The sequence below is a fragment of the Annulohypoxylon truncatum genome, assembly GCF_022578515.1.
Source record: "Annulohypoxylon truncatum strain CBS 140777 unplaced genomic scaffold F4807scaffold_2, whole genome shotgun sequence".
NCBI lineage: Eukaryota > Fungi > Ascomycota > Sordariomycetes > Xylariales > Hypoxylaceae > Annulohypoxylon > Annulohypoxylon truncatum.
In genome coordinates this window covers 441,378-460,684 of record NW_025953788.1, presented here as the reverse complement: position 1 = coordinate 460,684, position 19,307 = coordinate 441,378, and the positions used below count along the sequence as shown (strand labels likewise).

General features: G+C 51.0%; 6 protein-coding genes across 6 annotated transcripts; 4 read left to right on the top strand and 2 right to left on the bottom strand.

The window, feature by feature from the left end:
- Positions 1-5,345: 5,345 nt before the first annotated feature.
- F4807DRAFT_115186 (uncharacterized protein) lies at positions 5,346-7,388 on the top strand. Its single transcript, XM_047992820.1, has 4 exons — positions 5,346-5,668; positions 5,822-6,090; positions 6,155-6,581; positions 6,641-7,388. Exons 1-4 carry the CDS (start codon positions 5,479-5,481, stop codon positions 6,823-6,825), a joined length of 1,071 nt encoding a protein of 356 aa, XP_047858648.1. The 5' UTR covers positions 5,346-5,478; the 3' UTR covers positions 6,826-7,388.
- A 272-nt stretch (positions 7,389-7,660) lies between these two features.
- On the top strand, positions 7,661-9,186 carry F4807DRAFT_455769 (FAD dependent oxidoreductase; the record flags this gene model as incomplete). The annotated part of the gene is made up of 2 exons (XM_048000773.1): positions 7,661-7,768; positions 7,927-9,186. 2 exons carry the CDS (start codon positions 7,661-7,663, stop codon positions 9,184-9,186), a joined length of 1,368 nt encoding a protein of 455 aa, XP_047858647.1.
- Positions 9,187-9,296: 110 nt separating this feature from the next.
- Positions 9,297-10,242, top strand: F4807DRAFT_115096 (uncharacterized protein). Its single transcript, XM_047992819.1, has one exon. The coding sequence runs from the start codon at positions 9,407-9,409 to the stop codon at positions 9,884-9,886; it is 480 nt and encodes a 159-aa protein (XP_047858646.1). The 5' UTR covers positions 9,297-9,406; the 3' UTR covers positions 9,887-10,242.
- F4807DRAFT_449488 (uncharacterized protein) lies at positions 10,152-12,731 on the bottom strand (the record flags this gene model as incomplete). Its single annotated transcript, XM_048000028.1, has 5 exons — positions 10,152-10,236; positions 10,295-10,806; positions 11,014-12,442; positions 12,580-12,648; positions 12,709-12,731. 5 exons carry the CDS (start codon positions 12,729-12,731, stop codon positions 10,152-10,154), a joined length of 2,118 nt encoding a protein of 705 aa, XP_047858645.1.
- Positions 12,732-14,108: 1,377 nt separating this feature from the next.
- F4807DRAFT_406754 (hsp70-like protein) lies at positions 14,109-17,172 on the top strand. The gene is made up of 4 exons (XM_047996320.1): positions 14,109-14,449; positions 14,531-14,657; positions 14,721-14,786; positions 14,851-17,172. Exons 1-4 carry the CDS (start codon positions 14,420-14,422, stop codon positions 16,665-16,667), a joined length of 2,040 nt encoding a protein of 679 aa, XP_047858644.1. The 5' UTR covers positions 14,109-14,419; the 3' UTR covers positions 16,668-17,172.
- On the bottom strand, positions 17,173-19,004 carry F4807DRAFT_406752 (multicopper oxidase-domain-containing protein). Its single transcript, XM_047996319.1, has 4 exons — positions 18,133-19,004; positions 17,870-18,066; positions 17,550-17,740; positions 17,173-17,411 (listed from the first exon to the last, which is right to left on the bottom strand). Exons 1-4 carry the CDS (start codon positions 18,946-18,948, stop codon positions 17,278-17,280), a joined length of 1,338 nt encoding a protein of 445 aa, XP_047858643.1. The 5' UTR covers positions 18,949-19,004; the 3' UTR covers positions 17,173-17,277.
- Positions 19,005-19,307: the final 303 nt, after the last annotated feature.

The window sequence follows — 19,307 nt, the reverse complement described above, 5'->3', positions numbered from 1 at the left end:
TGCGCAAGATACATTATTTGCATCCCCGGCAACCCGCATCGGCCGTGTGTCAGACTGTCCAACCACACATAATACGTGCTTCGGGATGCTATGCAGAGCTCTGCAGATTCGTAAGAAACCCCCCTTTGTTACATAGCAAGTTCTATCTATAAATTATCGACACAACGAAAGCGATTCAAGTCACGTACATACCTACCATACTGACTAATGTATGTACCTCTAATTATGTGATGAACTACAGACGCAAAGCCGCCCTGTCCTTTCGACGCTGATCAATTTCCAATATTAGCCCAAACAGGGTTCTGGCGCTTTGACAGGTTCTATCCGGATAGGGCACGCGAAAGAGCCATATTGGGCTCGTGATCCCTCGGCGATCCATCCGTAGCCAGAGTTCTAACAGCCTCATGGGCCTTAGGAAGACTAGTGTGGAAAGAAAATAATAAAAGTTCCAACTTATCTTCCCATCTCCACGATGTTTGTTAAGATTGTTTAAGATTGTCGATTGTTTAGGTAGAGCGGATCGTCGACCACGTTGCCTCTGCGCTACTATGTAATAACCATCACCCACTATAACTCTCCACCGTTGAAGTCTGCCGTGCCATGGCGGTACAGAGCACAGGAGCACAGGAGTGGACAGTTGCATATTGCATGATGGATGCTTCTCAGCTCAGCTGACATCACCCATTCTCGTCCCCGTACCAATTCCCAATTTGAGAATACGATTCCTGTACTCCGTCCGTATGCATCTTCGATCGATGTGTCTGCTAGGTATGCTACGCAATATGTATCTGCTATTGAAAATTCCCACTCACACACACAAGCTATGCCATGCAACTGCGAAAAGCTATTTCCTTGCAATGCCACGAGTTTGCGGAGCCCGCGTAGGGAACATTGTATCCAGACCGGCGGTAAGTCAGACTCGCGTCTAGACCGTCTTGTTGGTCCGGCACTTGAGCGCTACTCCTGGCGCTATCGAGAACCGAGCGGACGGCGTCGAACAACTAACAAGCTGCTAAGGGACCTTGGGTTAGGTCACTATTTACTTGATAAGCCTCACTTCTTGTCGATTGTCGATGCCCAATGGACGAGGGGAAGACGACATGTGAAAAATATTTGCACATTTCGCTCCCAACACATGCAAGGCCCTTCGCGTTACCACATCGCCCTTCTACCCTATCCTTATTAACTAGGGAGTCACTACAGCGAACTACAGCAAGCCCTTCCCACATCCGACCCCATTTAGTCCCCGTGTGGCGGCGTCGCGACAGGTTCCGTCCTGATAGTTCCTGCAGTAGTGGCCGGCCCAGCCGGGATCTTCCATGTTTCTGCATACTTAATACTTACCTACATACCTAGCTGCGAGAGCCATTGGCGAAGCTTCAAGAATTTCTCCTCCGTCGCCTAAAGAACGTGCCGTCGGGTTATGGCTTTGGTCTTTCGAGCTCCCCGTCGGATCCGGAAGGGAGTAGGAATCAGTAAGTCAATCCGTCAAAAATACATTACGATCACGCCCCCCTATATCACATTTTCCAATAATCAACAAACGACGAGCTTCGTTGTTATTTACAAATAAAAGAAAAAGCCAACAGGTAATTAATATATTAAAAATACGATGCTGATGTTTTTATAGCTCTCATCTTATAGTCGGGATAGCTGGGATAGCTGGGGAAGCTGGGTTAGAAACCTTGACCTATACTATTTATGCTAATTCAGCTGAGCTGCAGTGTTCTAAAATCCGACGACTAACAGAGTGCGTAGGACGCCACGACGAGCGGGTCATTCCGTAGGGATTTTGGACTTCTTAAGATTGGAAATGCACAAGAAAGCTGCTTCCAACATCCCTTTTAAGCCCCTTAGCATCCTTCACATAACGGGCATTCTGCGTCTGTCTATCTTGGTACCCAACCAGCTACCAGTATCCATCCCGCAATTATTCCCGTGGCTTGTCTAATGCTCGCTAAAAAGAATAATCCCGTCGGCTCGCCAAATGATTTTAGATGCTTAGGTCTAGGGTTTTCCCCTTCCGCCTACCCAGGGGCACAGCAAAAAGCGCGGACCAGTCAGCGAGGGATGGGGTGGGTGTCAAATCCCGCCAGCTTTCGCTACAGGGGTAGGTAGGGATTGACGAGCAGGGCCGCCACGCGTTAGGGAACTGCGGATTGCCACTATTCATCTGCGGTAGCCGAACCACCGGGTCCGCGTGTGCCAGCCGTCGACGATCGTTCAAATGGCCGATTTAATTAAGAGACCAGAGCGACCAGAGAGCTTGCCGCAAACAATAGGGGGGCCCTGACGTACCTGAACGCCCTCCCCGTGCTTCATGTGCATTAGGGGACGGCAACGATCGCGAATCACAGGCTGGCGATCCTGAAAACCGGTCGTGAGGGGGGATGCAGGTGGTCGCAGCTATCTGCAATGCCGATCAGGACGGAGCAGGCTGCACTTGGGTCACATAATTTTTTTTCTTCAAGCAGTTCGCAGTCCGCGGTCCCGGGGCTTGCTTATACATGTGTGAATAGTTGCTTTTTTGCCTCCCCAGATTCGAGTTCGCCGACCTGTGTTACTATCGCGGGGAGTTCTAGATTCTGGAACCCCCTTTAGAATACGAACCGCTTTCGTTTTCGGGTGGTCCATAGGTATCGATATCTTATTAAGTCCGTACCTTAGTTGACCGCATTCAAGGGCGGAGTATTGGTAATACGCATGTCCGAACCACACTTCACCTCACTCAGCAGCAGTCTTCGCATTTGATATCCTCTTACTACCTCCTTACCGATCGTCGAAAATCCCGAAACAAAACCCACTTGAATAGTCGCCGAACTCAAGTCGTCCCGCTTCCCGTCTCTGCTAAACCCACAAGTTTCAACCCACTTAGGTTGAGATGTTAGGTAAAATGTTTAGCAGCTGTGAGAATTTTTTTCTCTTTTCTTTTCAGACGCCGCGTAGTACTCCCCACGCCAATCATGTTACATAAAATAGCATATCTATTCGTAAGCGTCGAACGCTGATTCATCCTAAAACATCAGAGAACCACCGCTGCTTCGTAAGTCGTTTCGCAATGTCGAGGTGTGGGCGTCATTAGGGCTTTTCTGCCACCGTATCCTCATCACAGAAGCCCAGACCGTTCAGCTTTGGGCAGATGCCTCCCTTTGCCTGAAGCCGAGCCCCTCTTATTCGCCAATGCCTAGGCTATCCGGTGCATTGGTGCCGATCTAGATAGGATCGTCTCTTAGATACACTTGGCGATGGCTTGTCGCCGCCGTGAGTTACCATCCACCAGCCTTAAATTCCGCTGCAAATACCTGCAATTTTTGCCCGGAAAATTGGCATCCGCCGCCGCCCCGGAACGGAAGATGTCATTTAGCTCATTTCATTGGAAGGTTAGATTCGTAGGATTGCGGAAGCAGGTATAGTCTATCACGATAATGCGCTCGGGATCTGTGTATATGCACAGTTCGGCGCTCGCGACCGGTCTTGGAGATTTGGTGATAATGCGCCAGCGGCGCCAGAGTCAAGGTAGGCTGCGATATTTAAGTATGTATGTAATCACGACATATGTAATTAAGGTCACATTCTAGATCAATAGATCAACATATCATGGGATTTGTAGGATCAAGCTCTAATCCAGCATGCTGCGATCGACATCCAAGATAACTGGTCCAACTTTCTTCGCTGCAGCAGTCGATGAGGGGTATCGTGAATATTCGCGATAGAGTCGGACGAACGCCGATCCTCACTCCGTCGCGATATGGAGATTGATGGGATGGGTCTTGAAGCTGGGGATAATCCAAGCCCTTGAAACTCGAAAATATAGGCGTGACTCATCACAACTTACATACTGAGTAGTAAAGCGTCGTATCGAGCTTCATCTAAATCGAACGGAGGCGACATTTAAGTTAGTAATGTTTCGTCAATACAAAGCTAGAATTGGAACCCTTGTCAAAGGGAAAGTTCAAATCGATGTCATATCGTCTCAGACATGATGTAGACTGAACCATAAATTACAGGACAGAGGAAAATGCCTTCAATATTGAGGGATAATGGTTATATTCCGTGGCAAAGAAAGTAAATCGTAAATGCCGCCTGCATGATAGTGACTCAGTGACACTATGCGGACGACGAGAGCACATGACAAGAGCTTCTTGCCTTCGTGTGAAAGCAGAGCGACGTTGAAGGTATAAGGAAAACAATGTCGGCAGAGTCGGTTGCCTATTACACAAAATACGTATATAGAACGGGAGTATATGTAGATACAAACACGATCATATCAGGGGCTTCCAATGCTCATGCAAGGGTCGAGACTTAAGTTGAGGGTTTGCATAAGGAACTCAGCCTCCATTTGGAACCTACATGTCTAAACGTAACTCTAAGGGTCTTGGTCTTAGGTTACTAAGCCTATGGTGGAGTTGTTGTTAGCCTTGTGACCAACATCTCGACAAATGAGACATACATGGCGATGGAGAGCATCCCATAGGCGAGATGGGATGAGTTGTAAGACTTCGTATAACAATCTGTGTATCGAATTATTGAATTGCCATGAGGCTGGGATGCAATTACGACACAACTTCCGTAAGGCATTGAATGCTTAGACAGTTACTAGTATCCGTATGATGTCTCGTGGTTTTGATGAAAATGGGTTGATGGATAAATGCGGCTCAGGAGACTAGCCTCGATATACCGGAGCTGGATATACCGTGGGCCTAGGTTGATTATATAATCCTGGCATACGTAGCTGTATATCGATAACACACAATACATAAAGTTCGTACAATTCCGGGGTCACGTTCCCAGCAAAAGAAATCTAGCCCACATCAACTGACGTCAAGGGTAGCTCTAAATTCCCCACAAGGTCACAGCCCACCTGCATAACGAATGTTAGTGATTTCCGTGCCTAGGTGTTCTTTCCCCAAGCTGTTAAGTTCCGGCTAGTCAACGGCTGTTTGATCACCGGCCTTCTAAAAGTCTTCTGAAAAAGGTAAAATCGTAGGAGAAACAACTAACAACATCGTCCGACTTCCTGTCACCTGAACAAAATCCATCAAAGGAACCGGCTTCAGCCTTCGCGAGTTGGCCTGGTTGGCGAGCTGACGAGGTGTCCATCTCCCCCGTTTATTCCCCCCGATCGGGCGTTTATGCCATGATCGTCTCTTAAACCTCGTCCAGCTCTAAATCTTATTCGATATCCGTTGACGTCGGGACCGCCACCTTGCATATTGTTACTCCATATCGATCTTCCGCATCCTTACCATCTCCACTCCTCCATCTGATTCGTCCTGATTCGCCTTGATTTGCCTCGAAACAGCTTGTTTGGCTTGAAGTTTGACAGGCGATAGTACAGCAGCTTAGGTAACTGGTTCGCTGGTTAGCTGGTACCTAGCTGGCGACTGGCAGCTGGCAGCTTAGGTAAACGACCTAGGTTGTTCCTTTGTCACCTTTACCTGCAGCATTTGCCCTACTTTATCTACTCTAGACGTCAACATGGCCCCTGACCTTAACTCACTTCCACCATCTTCACCATCTGCACGTCCACGCATAATGACCTCCTCAAACGGTAATGGAGACTCTGCTATCCGCGGGGAGTCGGCATCACCGTCTCCTCGTTCAGCATCCACTTCTCTGCAAGCAGCCGCCACTATGAATGCCGGTCTTCAACATGAACCTATGAGACGTAAGTCCTCCTCAACACCGTGTCTTTTAACACCATGTTTCCCTAACCACTTAACAACCTAAGTGCCTAACTACCCACCTCGTTTCCCACCTCATTTCCCAACTTCCTAACTTTTCAACTCACGGTCTACTCACATACACATCTCTTTTGCAGGCTCCTCGAGCAGCTCTCTTTCACGACACCGCCAATCGCCCCAGATGGGCCGACGACGCTCCACAGTCTTGATGAACTTGCAACTCAACGATCCATCCGTTCCCGGCCCAGGCGAAATGGTCTCGGAGGGAAGTGCCGGATATGCCACTCTCAGCCCTCAGCTTACGGCTACATCTCCCCTTCTCATAGGAGGCGATCCTCACCATAATAGAGCCCCGAGTCTGGGAGAATTGCATCAAGAGCTCGAGGCGGAGCAGGAGGCACAAGTGGTATGCTATGCTACACGTGTATCGTTCGATCCGAGTTTCGGTTAGCTAATATGGGTCATGGTAGAACCGACTGCTGCAAATGATTCGCCAGCAGCAACTCCAATTACAACAGCTTCAAGCAGCACAGGGACAAAACCCAACGAGCGTGGCCGCTGAAGACGCGACCCCGACCTCGGAGAGATCTAGTTCTGTAACGCTTCCGAACCCGGTTGCACAACCACCATTTCCCGCCCCGTCAACTTCTGTTCCTCGATCTCCCGTCTTCTCACATCCCCGTTCCTCCTTCGACATCGCCCGCGATGCTCTACACCGTCGATCTAGAACACCAAGTCGTGGTGCTCCGTCTCCTAGAATGAGATCCACATCTATCAGTGGGGAGAGTGGGGAACCGCATTTGTCTGGCGTCCGTGATGAGAGTGCTTACTACCAGGCTGAGACGCAGTCTTTGGTCCGTGAGAATCAGATGCTACGGCACAGAATCCGGGAACTTGGTAAGATATATCATTTGCATAGGTATTTACACATTGATGACGTGCTGACGTGTATTTAGAACGTCAACTGAGTGAGGCCCATGCCAACAACGCGGGGCTGACGCGGGAACCAGCTCACCACTCTCAACTCACACAATCAACCTCGGTATCCGAGGAAGAGGGAGCAGCAGGCTCCTCTGGCCCAGCAGCATCTGCTAGCACAGCTCAACCTGTTGCGGTCTCGGAAACCCCCAAGGACGAATGAGGCGTCTGGGCTGGTCTGTAAAATTAGTCACGGTCTTGAGGCGTTCGGTTGTTTACCTAGGTAACTCGTCATAAACGGACGAGTAAATCTTCATGTTCTTTCAGGTCAGACGTCGGCGTTGGCGGAAGCTCTGGTAAGGGTATCGGGAACGAGGGATACGACTTTACGAAACAGACATACGGCGACTGTTTCCGGCGTTGTCCCTCGATGCACCTCGAATATTTAGTATTATCGATTTCCTTTTACCGGTGTCTCGGCGTACCTTACATTCTCCTGCTTTTTAGAGTGATAAAATTGTGATGCAAATCACAGGTTTTCGTCAACTACGAATGTTTAACTATGGTTGAATGTCTTATTCTATATGATGTGATATAAGATGGCAAGATTCGATATACTAGGTAGCTTATAATGTAGTATTGCTATTGAGATTGCTATAGCGAGGAGTCAAGGACTTCTTATATCTAATATCGTTTGTAATAAGGGGTATTGATGTTATACGCACACGTGATAAGGAAGTCGAAGGAACTACTACCTAATAGCTACAGAATTAAAGTCAAGTTACTAATAATTATAAAGATATCATATATATCATCTTTTGGCCGAATGAGATGTTTCTCTCTAATTACGTACATAGAATCGCTAATGCAGCAGCGGTGCAACCAGCCCTGCCCGACAATATCTCCGGCCCGGGGGTATGATATCATTTTTACTATACCGCATGTAGTATACGGCGTGTAGCATATTATAGCTTGCAATAGCTTATAGCTAAAACAACGGAGCTCATATTCCTAACCTACCCCAATTTCACAAACCTCTCAACTTCGTGCAAACGAAGATGTTTGCCAGGACGGCTCGACGTCAATTGCAATCGAGCACTGGTTTATCATGTCTGGCTCGTTCATTTTCGAGCACGGCGCCGGTTAGGGCTGATTTTACTCATGTCGTAAGTTTGTGTTCTTTACCTTGGTTGTAGCTCTATATGCCTTCATACGCCTATGTATATACGGACTTTCACATACACGCATATGCCAATACAATACAACATATACACTATCCTACCCACAGATCTTGACATCCTCACAGCACCTCCCCCAACCATAGATCATAGGCGGCGGCGTCGTCGGGCTATCCATAGCCCGAGCCCTCGCCTCCCACAACGCCGCCCACAACCCGAGCAACACCACGCTCCTACTAGAGCGCCACCCGCACCTCGGCACGGAAACCTCCTCGCGCAACAGCGAGGTCATCCACGGGGGCCTGTATTACGGCCCTACTTCCCTGAAAACGCGGCTCTGCGTCGCCGGCCGCGAACAGCTATACGCCTTCTGCAAGGCGCACGCCGTGCCGCACCGGAAGACGGGGAAATGGGTCGTGGCCCAGGACGCGAGCCAGTTGGAGAGCTTGCATCAAATCCACGAGACGTGCGCGAGGGAATTGGTAGGAGTAGTGCCGACGCGGTTCGTGGGCAAAGAGGAGGCGCGGAGGTTGGAACCGGGGGTACGTGCTCACGCGGGCGTGCTCGAGAGCCCGGAAACGGGGATCGTGGATTCGCATGCGTTGATGGTTGCGCTGCGCGGGTTGTTCGAGGATGAGGGGGGTGTGGTGGCGGTGAATTCCAACGTCGTCGGTATCGAGGCCCTGCGCTCCTCGTCACCTACCTCCTCCAACAGTAACAGTAACAGCAGCAACCCCGGCAGCGCAGGCTACCGCCTCACAGTCCGCGACTCCTCCACCGGCGAAGCATCCAGCATAACAACCTCCACCCTAATCAACAGCGCCGGCCTCGGCGCCTTCGCGATAAACAACCTTATCCTGCCGCCCGAAAGGCACGTCCGCGCCTACTTCGCAAAGGGAAACTACTTCAGCTACGCCGCCTCCGCGCCCCGCGTCTCCCGGCTCGTGTACCCCGTCACGCCGCCCGGCGCGGGCGGGCTAGGCACGCACCTCACCCTCGATATGGCGGGACGCGTGCGCTTCGGGCCCGATGTGGAGTGGGTTACGTCTCCCGCGGACTTAGCTGTGAGCGCGGCGCGGTTACCGGCTGCTATAGCGGAGATAAGGAAGTATCTGCCTGGTATCGATGTCGAAGCTCTGGCGCCGGATTACGCGGGGATTAGGCCGAAGCTGAGGCCTGCGGGCGCGGTGGGGGATGGGGGTAAGGATAAGGGGAAGGGGGATAAGGGGGATAAGGGGGGGAGCGGGTTTGTGGATTTTTATATCAGGAAGGAGGACGGGTACGAGGGCTTTGTTAATCTGCTGGGCATTGAGAGTCCCGGGTTGACGAGCTGTCTTGCGATTGGCGCGTTGGTGAGGGATATGCTGGTTGGGAGTGCTAGGGTGGAAGGGTCGGCAAGGCTGTGATGGGGGATTGGGATAGCATTGGATGGATGAGTGATGACTACATACCTAGTAGGTTCCAATCTATGGGTGAATGCGTGCGAGGTTGATTACCTATATTACTTACCTAGATCATGGAAGTGCCTGTCTGTCTGACCTTGTTTTGTCTACCAAATATTCCATGACAAATAACGAAAATCGCGATCTGGACATGGGTGTGTAGTATAAGGCTAGGCATTTGCGTATGTATGAGGACATCATAATGCGATGCATGCGATGTAATCCTCGCGATGGCACCGTACACAATCCACGTTATGCAAGGAGTCGACCCCGGACTCGGGATAGGGGGGCCCCGAATAATGGGATTGGAAGAATTGGGAACGCGCAACCCATCCCATTCCAAATTGACCTTACCATCGAACGCGCGCCAATGGCGACGAAAATCCTGAAAAAAACCATGAATGATAAAAAGTCACTGCACTTATTATTGGTCGAATGTAGGCTATGTACATGGGAATTCGATTCGGCATCAGTCAATGCACGGCCAGCAAAACAGCAAAAAATCCGACGTGTCGATGGCTTTTCGAGCCATCCAATTTCAATGTTGCTCTCTCTCCTGGTCTGGTCTCTGCCCGTTTCCTACATAGTACTCAGCTCCCCCTTCGAAAACTCCAATGGCGAACCGACTTTTTTGTGGAGAACTGCAGACGTGTCGAAGGGATAAAATCAACTCCCGCCCCTTCGAAAATTGGAAAATGGGGAGTATCACCGGCCCTTGCGAAACGAGAAACAGAGGCAAACCTTGGAAGGGTAATAAATCATCGCGTCCCTGTCCGGGGGAAAATGTAGCAGACGCAAGCAAACAAAAACGCCCTTGCCGCCACCCCTTAATGCACCTTGTGTGTGAGTATAAAAAACTCCTCAAACGCCGTTAAGAGTCAAGAGTTCTCATCGAAAGGTATCGACCATAGGTTACAAACGAATGCGAACTAACGAAGCTGGAGATCGGGGAACTGTCTTCTGCCCAGCATATTGACATGAAGTTCGTATATACCATCCTCAGCTGCGGCATACCTATGATCGGTTGTTAGCTTAGCCCATTCTCGATCGCAGAGTTGAAAATTCGACTTACAATGTTCGCCCGTCCTCGCTCCACGCCAAACCCGCAGTATCATCCGGATTCTGCTGATGCTCACGGCTGCCTGTTCTGATCCTAGTGAAGAGGGAGTCGTTGGACCACACATCGGCGATTACAGGTATTCCTCGGCGGGGCCTGCTGGATTCGGTTCGAGCGTTATCTTGGGTGCCGCGATCGTTCAGATACGCCATCGCTATATTCTCCGAATCAGGGGGCCAGGCGGAACTAAGTCGTCCAGAAAACCATGGGGAAGACGCACGTTCACGCGATGTCGCCGAACTGTCGTTGTTCGCGTCGTTGTCTTGAGCTTGCGTTCGGTTGGCCGTATATTGCGACATGTTGTCTATATTCTGCGCCAGCGAATGCATGATAGATGCGCTTCGTCGACGCTCTCGTCCCGCAGCGGCAACTCTTCCGAGATCTTGTTCAGGCGGTGTTTGACTGGTACCCGAACGATGTTGATCGCGCATTCGTTCTCGCTCAATAATGCGAGTCATCGCCTCGCTCTGTATAGGATTAGCTCTTGGAACGTTCTGCAGAAATCGGCTAGTCCAGCTATGATCTGCCTCTGGGGATTGGTGCATTGTCCTCAGCATTGCATGCACAGCGGATGGCTCTTCCTCGTCAGGCTCTTCATCTGCATGTTGAAGAAATTCGAGGAGAGAGGGGCGATTGCCTGGGGCTACGGGTCTTGATTCGGACTCAAGACTTACTCGGTCTGTCCAAGCCAATGGTCTCCATGTCGCACTTCTCTCAGCGGCTCGCTGACTCCTATGCTCTCCAAGCCTTTGCTCCTGTTCGCTTCGATCCCGGTCCCGGTTTTCGCGTCGGCGACGGTCACTCTGAAACGCTTCCAGGACCGCAACCTCGTCCGAACTAAAGGGTTGGTTGACTCTCGCCGTGTTCGAAGATTCCGGGTTAGGTAGCGGTCGATCGGCCATCGCTCGTCCCCAGCGCTCGAGTAGCGAACCGGATCCTCCCGCAACATAACCCCCGGGACCGCGTCCATTTGTTTCACCATGCGAGACGAGTAGGCTCGGTTCGATCGTGCTGCTACTGTCGTTAAGAGAGTAGTGATTGAAGCCTTGATGGTTCTGTAAAGGGATGATCTGTCGGCGCTTGAAATTAGTGCGTGCATCCGCCACGCCAATCCGTCCCCGGTGTTCGGACCATGCCAAAAGGTCATGGGGCCCTGGCGAAAAGGCCATGTCTCTCACGGCGCCGCATTCTTCAGGAGCTCGGTCAGAATTAAAGTACGTAATCAAGGGTTCGGAGTCGGGATCCTTGAGAGCGACAGCATCAAAAATGGAGATAGTGCCATACTGAGTGCCCACGGCCAAGTACTTTCCAGATGAGGAAAAGCAAGCCGCAAAACTACCCCTACATTCCGAAGTGTCTTTCTCCCATTCGCCCTTAAGTCGCAATCTTGGTAACTCTTTCCACTTGTAGGATTGTCGTGATACTCCATGGTAATGCTGAGTAAACGGTTGCCGCACGTGGATATAGAGGTACGGGTCGTCACAGATGGCAATGAGAAGAGATCCATCGGGAGAAATGACGCCGCGGTTGACACAGTCAGGATACTCTAAAACATCCTTATGTAGATCGGGTTCGTAGAGTCCTATGATCGTGATGGTCTTGTCGTTGTTAGCCACAATGGCTACTGGCGAGTCATACTGTCCTGGCGCCGGTGCACCGTTCTCTGTAGGCGGGTGCCACATGGTTATGCAGTTGACGCGTTCAGTGCCGACCTTGTAGCTTGAGGCTGACCAAGTCTTGTTCGAACCGTTAATTCGTTCCACAACTGTAAGCATGTCTCGTTGGAGCTGAAGCATGGGTCCTTCGGCCATGTTAGAGTTCTCCATCGAGTTCAGTCTCGACCGATAGTCTCTGCTAATGTTGTCGGCCTGGACATCACTGCTTCCTGATTCTCTAATAACAACCAACTCTCCACTCTCGCCACCACAGCAGATCCAGCCCTTACTAGCAATAAGGCATCGTGGGTGGAAGCTGATTACTTTGATAGTCTCACATTCGCGAGTCGATGTGTCAAGTCGTTGGATGTGCGTGTTGTTGACACCGGCAGGGAAGTAGAGGATGTGCTGTCGTTCTGCACTAAGTAGTGATCGAAGCTGCCAGTGACTAGAAATGGGAGGAAAGATTAGTTCAGCTTGCGCAAACGATGAACAGACGTAAATATAGGTGTTTATAGAGGTCTAGATGGGTAAGGTGAAATGATAAGGTAGCATGGTAGTAGGCAGAGGTGTGGCGAGGCTTACATTGGCGAGACGCTGCTCCGATAGTGTTTGCGACCTTCTCGAAGTAGTAGGTTGTCGGTAGGCCAAAGGCTAGAGGTTGATTGTCAATCAGCGGGGTTCAATATTTGGATGCGCATCAAGGAATCCTACTTGGCCTCCTCGTCTATAGGCATTTTGCCAATGGCGAGTATTGGATACCGCAATTAAGTCGCATCGATCATTAGAAGCGCGTCTGGGGAAAAGTGAGGTAACACGTTGAGAGATGCGCCGATCGTAGATGTTTCGGTCGTTAAGTCGGGATTGTGGTAGGAGAGTACGTTCGGGTTGACTGCCCAGGTGAGATAAACTGGGATGTGGTGGAAAAGTTGAAAGTACAATCACATCCGCAGCGACGGCGACGGAATGGTAGATATGCCCCGATGTGCAGAAAAATCAGTCACCAAGTTATCCACGTCCCGGGGTAGGGGGGTGCAAGTTAATTTGCTGTGTAGGAAAATCACGGATGCGGGACGGTTAGTCGTTATGAGGTAAGGTTAAATGGCGACGGGTAGAATGAAATTATTTTTTGTGTTCACGAGACAATGAAGGACAAAGGTCAAAAGGTTCCCTCTAGGAAGGTGGAAGGCTCCTCAGATGACGTTCAGATTCTCAGCAGTAGCCGTAGCATTAGTAGCAGCAGCAGCAACAGCAACGGCCGACAATCAACTCTGCCTGTCTGGGACTCTGGGTACGGGGCAACCACCAACAACCCTGCCCAGGCGCACCCACCTTAACGGTAAGTACGATACACTGGATACGACACAAAGTACCCACTACATCTGTTAATGTGAGTAGTGTATGTATGGGAGAGGTATGAACGGGTGACTTTCCCTTTAACAATTAAAGATTTTGAACAGTAGAAAGCGCTGTGCAACTCTATATACCCACGCAAGGTACGCCCGTTATCGTTAAAGTAAGAGGGAACGTTCCATGATTTCCGTTTTAGTCAAAGCTAAGGTAATACCTCACTAGACCTTGCAGTGATGCCATTTGGAACTTGGAACAACCTAATTATCCGGATACCAGGAGCGGGAGTATCGTTTAGGTATCGTCTACCTGGTAAACTCCGCGGCACTGGGGTTTTCAAACAACCTTACATCATAAGATACGAATCTGAATATCCTTTGCATTTCTAAGCATAGCTGTTCATGATAATATAAAAATATAAACTATTCCTGACATGTGTTATATGCGTGTTGCAAACATTAATAAAAAAATCATCTGGGACCTACAGCATATGAGACGCAGCCGTTCATTGCTAGTGATGACTGTGCAAGAACTTAGACATCGGTAGGTAACCTACTACATCTGGAATGGCCTACCAATTGAAGGTCTCAAAAAGGTCAACTTAAAAATTCTAGAACTAGAATATTATCTAAGCGCGGCTCCATCACTCCGTCATGCCCGCTGCCCGTCCGGAGGTACATACCGAGGTACCTGGTCTGTTAGAAGAAGTAAGCGCGGAAGAGGTTAGCGCAGAAAGAAGTTAGCGTAGAGAAAGTGGGATGGCCGCCACTTCTTGAATTTTTCAGAGGTACTTAGACCAGTTAGGTATGGAATACCGAGATATCATTGGCCCCGATATTGCCGAATTTGACCGCCCTTCGGGAAGCTTTGAGAAGAAATCTGCTCTCTTCTACGTCGCCGCAGAAATTTTATGGTATCCATCCCGCCAAATTTTTTGCCTCTTCCATTCCCCTCCATACATAATAAAAACGTCGTCGGGTCACCTGTACATTAGACCAGAACTTCTCTTTCCTCTTCCATTCCAATCCTTCCTAACGTCACTATCATTTGCGCCTTTCATTCTCCAGCCTTCAATATGTTGGCCGCCCGATCATTCTCCAGAGCTGTGAGTTTTTAAACCCGGTCCTCCGAAATTCAAAAATATTTTGTGCCCCCGCGCATGGCTAACATTGGATTGATTTAATAGCTTCCTCGAGCAACTCCCACAGCTGCGCGATGGGCTGCGCCTTTACGAAAACCCTTAGGGGCCAGCTTCGCTCGATATGAGTCGACTGAGGGAAAGGTCCAAGGTGCCGTCATCGGTATTGATCTTGGTAAGTTTGCCGATGCTACTGTCACCACTTTTTTTCGGGCCATATGCTAATATTTCCTCTTAGGTACCACCAACTCGGCTGTCGCAATAATGGAAGGAAAGGTGCCCAGAATCATTGAGAACTCGGAAGGTAAGATAATGTCGCTGGCGCACATCTATATGTCTATGACGAAATATTAATCGGCAACGTGCAGGTGCTCGAACAACACCATCTGTTGTTGCTTTCGCGCAAGATGGTGAGCGATTAGTCGGTGTTGCCGCAAAGCGACAGGCTGTCGTCAACCCTGAGAACACTCTCTTTGCCACCAAGCGATTAATCGGACGAAAGTTCACTGATCCCGAGGTCCAAAGGGACATCAAGGAGGTCCCTTACAAGATCGTCCAACACTCCAATGGCGATGCCTGGGTAGAGGCTCGAGGACAGAAGTACTCGCCCTCGCAGATTGGTGGCTTCGTTCTGAACAAGATGAAGGAGACTGCTGAATCCTACCTAAGCAAGCCAGTTAAGAATGCTGTCGTTACCGTCCCTGCTTATTTCAACGACTCTCAACGTCAAGCAACCAAGGATGCCGGTCAGATTTCTGGTCTCAACGTCCTACGTGTTGTCAACGAACCTACCGCCGCTGCGCTGGCCTATGGTCTGGAGAAGGAAGCCGACCGAGTTGTCGCTGTCTACGATCTTGGTGGTGGTACCTTCGATATCTCCGTCTTGGAGATCCAGAACGGTGTGTTCGAAGTTAAGTCGACGAACGGTGACACCCACTTGGGTGGAGAGGACTTCGATATCCGCCTAGTCCGCCACCTCGTCCAGCAATTCAAGGCCGACTCCGGCATTGACCTATCCAACGACCGAATGGCCATCCAGCGAATCCGTGAGGCCGCTGAAAAGGCTAAGATTGAGTTATCCTCCTCTCTCCAGACCGATATCAGCCTTCCCTTCATCACTGCCGATGCCTCGGGCCCCAAGCACATTAACACCAAGATGACTCGATCGCAGCTTGAGAGCATGATGGATCCTCTAATCACCAAGACTATCGAGCCCGTCCGCAAAGCTCTCAAGGATGCTAACCTGCAGGCGAAGGACATCCAGGAGGTCATCCTCGTCGGTGGTATGACCCGTATGCCTAAGGTTTCCGAGTCCGTCAAGAGCATATTCGGCCGTGAACCCGCTAAGTCTGTCAACCCTGATGAGGCTGTTGCCATTGGTGCTGCCATTCAGGGTGCTGTTCTTTCCGGTGAAGTCAAGGATCTCCTGCTATTGGATGTCACTCCTCTGTCCCTTGGTATTGAGACTCTCGGTGGTGTGTTCACTCGATTGATCAACCGCAACACCACTATCCCTACCAAGAAGTCCCAGGTCTTCTCCACTGCCGCCGACTTCCAGACTGCCGTCGAGATCAAGGTATACCAGGGTGAACGTGAGCTTGTCAAGGACAACAAGCTTCTCGGCAACTTCCAGCTCGTCGGTATCCCGCCCGCACACCGTGGTGTTCCCCAAGTCGAGGTTACCTTTGACATCGACGCCGACTCTATCGTCCACGTCCACGCCAAGGACAAGAGCACCAACAAGGACCAGTCCATCACCATCGCCTCCGGCTCTGGTCTGTCCGACTCTGAGATCGAGCGCATGGTTCAGGACTCCGAGAAGTACGCCGAGCAGGACAAGGAGCGCAAGGCCGTCATCGAGACTGCCAACCGCGCCGACAGCGTCCTGAACGATACCGAGAAGGCTCTTAACGAGTTCGCTGATAGACTCGACAAGACCGAGGCTGATGGAATCCGGGAGAAGATCACCTCTCTACGGGAATTGATTGTCAAGAGCCAGTCCGGCGAGGGTACTGCCACCTCTGAGGAAATTAAGGCGAAGACCGACGAGCTGCAAGTCGCCAGCTTAAACCTCTTCGACAAGATGCACAAGGCCCGTGCTGAGTCGGGCGAACAGTCCGGCAGCTCCGGCAGCTCCGAGCCTAACTCTTCGGAGTCGAAGCCCGAGGATGAGAAGAAGCCTTGAATGCGTTAACCAGAAAGAGAATCTTCTCCGTTAGCCCTTAATTATCTCTCGGAGCCGGGACCCACACGACCCAGCTCTCCATACCTGTACATTACCCCTGTACTCATATTTGCCGCTTCCACATTGATTCCCCGAATCGTCTTTCGACATTTCGACTGAGGCGATGTTCTTCTCATCACGAAATTTGCGGGCGGATATGCGGCGTTCTGAGACTTGAGGGGTAGGGAAAGCTTTTTTAAAGTTTTTTTATTATTATTAAAATCTGCATGCGTGCTGAAGAAGACGGGTTTTCACACGGGCTCTACTGCCAATGATTGAATGAAATGGCATCAGGCGGAAGGGTTTGCTCTGGTTTGGGGCATTTACGTGTGTGTGTATATAGGACGTTTTACGACGAAGGATAGCAAAAAAATAATGGAAGACATCCCCTCTCATGATTTGTGGCTTTTTTGGTTGGTATCTGTTGTGGTAGTATGTTTAATTGGGTGCTATGTACGTTGGAACATGTTGATTTAAGCATGTTCCGTTGTTCGTTGGTATTAACTAATTACATTAACAGTTTACCCGCCTTGGCTCTTGGTTATTAGAAAATTCGAATGACATCGCGCCCCTAGCGGGAACTGGGTCCCTCATCGTCACCGGCGCCGCAGAAACTTTGGCTCAGCCGCTTCGTCTCCGGATCCATCGCGCCGACCATACGGACGAGATCGGACGGTCGTTCGGCTAGGGTGAGAAACATGCCACCTGCGTGACACGGTTTTAGTACACTTGGTTCTTGATTTATTTACTTAACTCATTCTAGCACACGAGAAATACGGAAGGGGACAGCGAGACGGAGTAGGGGAGGAGGGAAAGGGGGAAAAGGAAGGGGTATAAACTCACCCTCGACATGCCACGAGACATGGCAGTGCAGCGCCCACACCCCCGGGTTATCGGCCGCGAAGCGGATGACTACGTGGTTGTTCGGCGGCACGGTCACGGTGTCCCGGCGCATGGGGTTGTCCAGATTCCACGTCGTCGCGCCGCTGCCGAAGGCGCCGCGGCCCCAGCCTACGACTTGGAATGTGTGGCCGCTGGTAGGTCAGGAGTTAGCGGGACCTTCAATAAAGAGTACCTAAGAGAGGGAAGAATGGGTAGGAGTGCGGGAAAAGGGAGAGTGGGGGTGGGGATAAAGGAGTAAGGAGGAGGGCAGTGCGGCTCACTGTAAATGCCACGGGTGCTCCATCGCGTCCTTCGAATTAATGACGATTTGCGCGCCTTGCTCGGCGTCTGGGATGTGCAGGACTTGTTGGTTCAGCCCGAAGTCCCAGCTATTGTACGAGTTCGCCTTGTCGGCGGTGAATTGCTGCTCCATGGCTTTCCAGAGCGTGGCGTTGTGAGGGAGGGGCGAGTAGGATGTCTATACACGAATTTCGTCTGTTAGGAGAGAGGTCAGGTTGGATAGGGACAGGGAGGATGGATATACCTTGTTAATGAAAATCCGATTCACCTCCTGCGCTTGGCGGAAAGCGTACTCGATGTAATGCGTGTTCGCCTCGCTCACATTCACGGCGGGCTGTCTACGCATCGGCACCGGCATGTTGAACGGCATATCGTCGCAGCCCTCCCACACGTCGCCCCTGAGCCCGTTGTTCTCGACGCCGTACGGATTCGTCGTATTTCCCGCCACCCCAATCGGTTCGATTATTTCACTACCCTTCCCATCCTCCTCCTCACTATCGTCTTCGGCATACCTCAATACCCCCCTAACGGCATACCCCCCGTCCTCAAGCCCAGCACTCGTATACGTCGAGTACGGCACGAAACACGTCTTCGGGATCGTCGCTCTCAGGTAGTAACTGCCGACCTCCTGGTCCGCGGCCAGGATCACGGACACGCGCTGCCCGAGGTTCAGGTACACGCCGCGCGCGGATATGGGCTCGATCTCGACGCCGTCGAGCTCGACGATGGTGAGCGTGTGGTTGTCGACGCTGAACCAGTATGAGAAGAAGCTCGATGCGTTGATGAGACGGAGTCGGATCTTGTGGCCGCGGCGGATGGTGGTGGTGTAGGGGTTGCCGCCTGTGCAATCGTTGGCGTTTGAGTTGGTGTTGGTGTTGGTATTTCTTAGGGAGGAGGGTCGGTTGGAATTAGGTGGTTGGCGGAAGGTGGTTGAGGTTACAGAGCAATTGTACGTGTTCTGCCCGTTCATCAGGATGTTATCTGCGAGAGGCTCGACGCCCGATTCGGTAGGCGCCCATTTCGAGGTTGGGTTGAGGTAGCTGTCTAATATCTTTATCATATCCAAGATATACTGTTAGCATGAATCCTTCTTCGTATAACAGGAATCTACTTAGGCAAACTCGAGTTTTCGCAGGGGGGTGGGCTCATCTTACAACAGATCCGTAAGCGTGATATACATCCGACACAAAAACCAGCTTCTCGTCATCCGTCCGGGGCACCATCTCCCCCGGATCGCGAATCACGATGGCCCCGTAAGCGCCATCGCTATACTGCACGGAGGAGTGCGCGTGCCACCAGAACGTGCCCCGCTGGTCCTCGACGCCGAACTCGTACGTGAAGCTGCCGCCGGCCGGGATCCCGCACTGCGTCACGCCGGCCACGCCGTCCATCCACGGCGTGCCCTGCTGGTTGATGCCG

Coding starts and splice junctions, on each gene's coding strand:
- F4807DRAFT_115186 (XM_047992820.1), top strand. CDS start 5,479: ATGGCCCCTGACCTTAACTCACTTCCACCATCTTCACCATCTGCACGT. Junction 6,091..6,154: donor CGGAGCAGGAGGCACAAGTG/GTATGCTATGCT, acceptor GGGTCATGGTAG/AACCGACTGCTGCAAATGAT. Junction 6,582..6,640: donor GCACAGAATCCGGGAACTTG/GTAAGATATATC, acceptor ACGTGTATTTAG/AACGTCAACTGAGTGAGGCC.
- F4807DRAFT_115096 (XM_047992819.1), top strand. CDS start 9,407: ATGTATGAGGACATCATAATGCGATGCATGCGATGTAATCCTCGCGAT.
- F4807DRAFT_406754 (XM_047996320.1), top strand. CDS start 14,420: ATGTTGGCCGCCCGATCATTCTCCAGAGCT. Junction 14,450..14,530: donor CCCGATCATTCTCCAGAGCT/GTGAGTTTTTAA, acceptor TTGATTTAATAG/CTTCCTCGAGCAACTCCCAC. Junction 14,658..14,720: donor CGTCATCGGTATTGATCTTG/GTAAGTTTGCCG, acceptor ATTTCCTCTTAG/GTACCACCAACTCGGCTGTC.
- F4807DRAFT_406752 (XM_047996319.1), bottom strand. CDS start 18,948: ATGATAAAGATATTAGACAGCTACCTCAACCCAACCTCGAAATGGGCG. Junction 18,067..18,132: donor ATCGGATTTTCATTAACAAG/GTATATCCATCC, acceptor ATTCGTGTATAG/ACATCCTACTCGCCCCTCCC. Junction 17,412..17,549: donor TGTCTCGTGGCATGTCGAGG/GTGAGTTTATAC, acceptor CGTGTCACGCAG/GTGGCATGTTTCTCACCCTA.